This window comes from Penaeus vannamei, chromosome 22, assembly GCF_042767895.1.
Source record: "Penaeus vannamei isolate JL-2024 chromosome 22, ASM4276789v1, whole genome shotgun sequence".
In the NCBI taxonomy this organism is placed as follows: Eukaryota; Metazoa; Arthropoda; class Malacostraca; order Decapoda; family Penaeidae; genus Penaeus; species Penaeus vannamei.
The window spans coordinates 33,905,324-33,910,323 of record NC_091570.1 but is presented as its reverse complement, the minus strand read 5'-3'; the positions used below and the strand labels follow the sequence as shown (position 1 = coordinate 33,910,323).

The 5,000-nt window shown below is 37.5% G+C and overlaps 1 protein-coding gene across 1 annotated transcript in view; it reads right to left on the bottom strand.

Moving 5' to 3' along the window:
• The window catches only part of LOC113809415 (uncharacterized), a gene marked incomplete in the record, with an annotated part of 58,457 nt that overhangs the window by 1,318 nt on the left and 52,139 nt on the right, over positions 1-5,000 (bottom strand). The window contains 2 exon segments of the mRNA XM_070137112.1: positions 957-1,016; positions 1,384-1,497. Of these exon segments, the coding sequence (XP_069993213.1) occupies positions 957-1,016; positions 1,384-1,497 (174 nt within the window).

Here is a 5,000-nt window from a genome sequence, read left to right as displayed (position 1 = left end):
CACACATATATATACATGTGTGTGTGTGTGTGTGTGTGTGTGTTGGAAGTTGATGCAATTATTTTGGTAAACACACTTCTAATGTCAGATATGTATACTTAGCATGTATTAAGTTTTATCTTTCCATAACTAAATGAATCCTCAGAATGATTCTAGTAAATCAACTGAACAGACCTTATCATCAAGTATGTCTATCTAAAAGACCATAATAATCCTAAAAAAGAATATTAAAGAAGGCCAAAACAGCCCAAAAATAAGATTCAGATAAATTACCTCCCCATCCCTGATGACCAAGAAGACCTATGTATATAATTTTTTTAAAACTATCTAAATATCAATAATATAAAAAATAGATCTAATAGTCTCCCATGCTCTTAAAATGCCCATCATCAATAATAAAGAAGAATAGATCTAATAAAAAAAAATAGATCTAACAAAGAAGAATAGATCTAATAAAGAAGAATAGATCTAATAAAGAAGAATAGATCTAATAAAGAAGAATAGATCTAATAAAGAAGAATGGATCTAATAAAGAAGAATAGATCTAATAAAGAAGAACAGATCTAATAAAGAAGAACAGATCTAATAAAGAAGAACAGATCTAATAAAGAAGAATAGATCTAATAAAGAAGAACAGATCTAATAAAGAAGAATAGATCTAATAAAGAAGAATAGATCTAATAAAGAAGAATGGATCTAATAAAGAAGAATGGATCTAATAAAGAAGAATGGATCTAATAAAGAAGAATGGATCTAATAAAGAAGAATAGATCTAATAAAGAAGAATAGATCTAATAAAGAAGAATAGATCCAATAAAGAAGAATAGATCCAACAAAGAAGAATAGATTTAATAAAGAAGAAGAGATCTAATAAAGAAAAACAGACCTAATAAAGAAGAACAGACCTAATAGTCTCCCATGTTCTTTAAATGCCCGACCACACGAGGCCAACTCACCCGTCCACCCTAGCCAGTTCCTCTCAAACTTGATAATAGATCTAATAAAGAAGAACAGATCTAATAAAGAAGAATAGATCTAATAAAGAAGAATAGATCTAATAAAGAAGAATAGATCTAATAAAGAAGAATAGATCTAATAAAGAAGAACAGATCTAATTGTCTCCCATGCTCTTAAAATGCCCATCGTCAATAATAAAGAAGAATAGATCCAATAAAGAAGAACAGATCTAATAAAGAAGAACAGACCTAATAAAGAAGAACAGATCTAATAGACTCCCATGCTCTTAAAATGCCCATCATCAATAATAATAATAATAATAATAATAAGAATAGATCTAATAAAGAAGAATAGATCTAATAAAGAAGAATAGACCTAATTGTCTCCCATGCTCTTTAAATGCCCGACCACACGAGGCCAACTCACCCGTCCACCCTAGCCAGTTCCTCTCAAACTTGACGCCGTCGTTCCCTTCAAATACCCTGAAGACGGTGATGATGTACCCCGTGTGGGCCGAGGAGGGCTTCCGCTGCATCTTCTCTGTGGGAGTAAAAAAAAAAAATGTTAGGTTTCTTCACATGGGGGATGTGGGGTTGTGGATACGTGAGCAAAGTATGTATATCAATTTGATCTATAACTGCACTTGTCTGGTTCTTCACATGAGGGTTGTGGGGTTGTGGATACGTGAGCAAAGAAGGTATATCAAGATGTATGTCAATTTGATCTGTAACTGCACATGTCTGGTTCTTCACATGAGGGTTGTGGGGTTGTGGGGTTGTGGATACGTGAGCAAGGAGGGTATGTGAAATTGATGCAGAAACAAGAATCAAGATGTATATCAATTTGATCTATAACTGCACTTGTCTGTTTCTTCACGTGAGGGTTGTGGGGTTGTGGATACGTGAGCAAAGTGTGTATATCCAGATGTATGTCAATTTGATCTATAACTGCACTTGTCTGTTTCTTCACATGAGGGATGTGGGGTTGTGGTGTTGTGGATACGTGAGCAAAGTATGTATATCAATTTGATCTATAACTGCACTTGTCTGTTTCTTCACATGAGGGTTGTGGGGTTGTGGAGACGTGAGCAAAGTATGGTTATCAAGATGTATGTCAATTTGATCTATAACTGCACTTGTCTGGTTCTTCAGATGAGGGTTGTGAGGTTGTGAATACGTGAGCTAAGTGGGTATGTGAAATTGATGCAAAAACATAAGAATCAAGACGCACAACTACACATGTCTGTTTCTTCACATGAGGGTTGTGGGGTTGTGGAGACGTGAGCAAAGTGTGTATATCCAGATGCATATCAATTTGATCTATAACTGCACTTGTCTGTTTCTTCACATGAGGGATGTGGGGTTGTGGAGACGTGAGCAAAGTGTGTATATCCAGATGCATATCAATTTGATCTATAACTGCACTTGTCTGTTTCTTCACATGAGGGTTGTGGGGTTGTGGAGACGTGAGCAAAGTGTGTATATCCAGATGCATATCAATTTGATCTATAACTACACATGTCTGTTTCTTCACATGAGGGTTGTGGGGTTGTGGAGACGTGAGCAAAGTGTGTATATCCAGATGCATATCAATTTGATCTATAACTACACATGTCTGTTTCTTCACATGAGGGTTGTGGGGTTGTGGAGACGTGAGCAAAGTGTGTATATCCAGATGCATATCAATTTGATCTATAACTGCACTTGTCTGTTTCTTCACATGAGGGTTGTGGGGTTGTGGAGACGTGAGCAAAGTGTGTATATCCAGATGCATATCAATTTGATCTATAACTGCACTTGTCTGTTTCTTCACATGAGGGTTGTGGGGTTGTGGAGACGTGAGCAAAGTATGTATATCAAGATGTATGTCAATTTGATCTATAACTGCACTTGTCTGGTTCTTCACATGAGGGTTGTGGGGTTGTGGATACGTGAGCAAAGTATGTGAAATTGATGCAGAAACATAAGAATCAAGATGTATATCAATTTGATCTATAACTGCACTTGTCTGGTTCTTCACATGAGGGTTGTGGGGTTGTGGATACGTGAGCAAAGTATGTATGTCAATTTGATCTATAACTGCACTTGTCTGGTTCTTCACATGAGGGTTGTGGGGTTGTGGATACGTGAGCAAAGTATGTATGTCAATTTGATCTATAACTGCACTTGTCTGTTTCTTCACATGAGGGTTGTGGGGTTGTGGATACGTGAGCAAAGTATGTATGTCAATTTGATCTATAACTGCACTTGTCTGTTTCTTCACATGAGGGTTGTGGGGTTTATCAATTTGATCTATAACTGCACTTGTCTGTTTCTTCACATGAGGGTTGTGGGGTTGTGGATACGTGAGCAAAGTATGTATATCAATTTGATCTATAACTGCACTTGTCTGTTTCTTCACATGAGGGTTGTGGGGTTGTGGATACGTGAGCAAAGTATGTATATCAAGATGTATATCAATTTGATCTATAACTGCACTTGTCTGGTTCTTCACATGAGGGTTGTGGGGTTGTGGATACGTGAGCAAAGTATGTATGTCAATTTGATCTATAACTGCACTTGTCTGTTTCTTCACATGAGGGTTGTGGGGTTGTGGATACGTGAGCAAAGTATGTATGTCAATTTGATCTATAACTGCACTTGTCTGTTTCTTCACATGAGGGTTGTGGGGTTGTGGATACGTGAGCAAAGTATGTATATCAAGATGTATATCAATTTGATCTATAACTGCACTTGTCTGGTTCTTCACATGAGGGTTGTGGGGTTGTGGATACGTGAGCAAAGTATGTATGTCAATTTGATCTATAACTGCACTTGTCTGTTTCTTCACATGAGGGTTGTGGGGTTGTGGATACGTGAGCAAAGTATGTATGTCAATTTGATCTATAACTGCACTTGTCTGTTTCTTCACATGAGGGTTGTGGGGTTGTGGATACGTGAGCAAAGTATGTATGTCAATTTGATCTATAACTACACATGTCTGTCTCTTCACATGAGGGTTGTGGTTACGTGAGTAAAGTGGGTATGTGAAATTGATGCAGAAACATAAGAATCAAGACGCCTATCAATTTGATCTATACCTGCACAAGTCTGTCTCTTCACATGAGGGTTGTGGGGTTGTGGATACGTGAGCAAAGAGGGTATGTGAAATTGATGCAAAAACAAGAATCAAGATGTATATTAATTTGATCTATAACTGCACTTGTCTGTTTCTTCACATGAGGGTTGTGGGGTTGTGGATACGTGAGCAAAGTATGTATATCAATTTGATCTATAACTGCACTTGTCTGTTTCTTCACATGAGGGTTGTGGGGTTGTGGATACGTGAGCAAAGTATGTATATCAAGATGCATATCAATTTGATCTATAACTGCACTTGTCTGTTTCTTCACATGAGGGTTGTGGGGTTGTGGATACGTGAGCAAAGTATGTATATCAAGATGTATGTCAATTTGATCTTTAACTGCACTTGTCTGTTTCTTCAGATGAGGGTTGTGGGGTTGTGGATACGTGAGCAAAGTATGTATATCAATTTGATCTATAACTGCACTTGTCTGTTTCTTCAGATGAGGGTTGTGGGGTTGTGGATACGTGAGCAAAGTATGTATATCAAGATGTATGTCAATTTGATCTTTAACTGCACTTGTCTGTTTCTTCAGATGAGGGTTGTGGGGTTGTGGAGACGTGAGCAAAGTATGGTTATCAAGATGTATGTCAATTTGATCTATAACTGCACTTGTCTGTTTCTTCACGTGAGGGTTGTGGGGTTGTGGAGACGTGAGCAAAGTATGGTTATCAAGATGTATGTCAATTTGATCTATAACTGCACTTGTCTGTTTCTTCACGTGAGGGTTGTGGGGTTGTGGAGACGTGAGCAAAGTATGGTTATCAAGATGTATGTCAATTTGATCTATAACTGCACTTGTCTGTTTCTTCAGATGAGGGTTGTGGGGTTGTGGATACGTGAGCAAAGTATGTATATCAAGATGTATGTCAATTTGATCTTTAACTGCACTTGTCTGTTTCTTCAGATGAGGGTTGTGG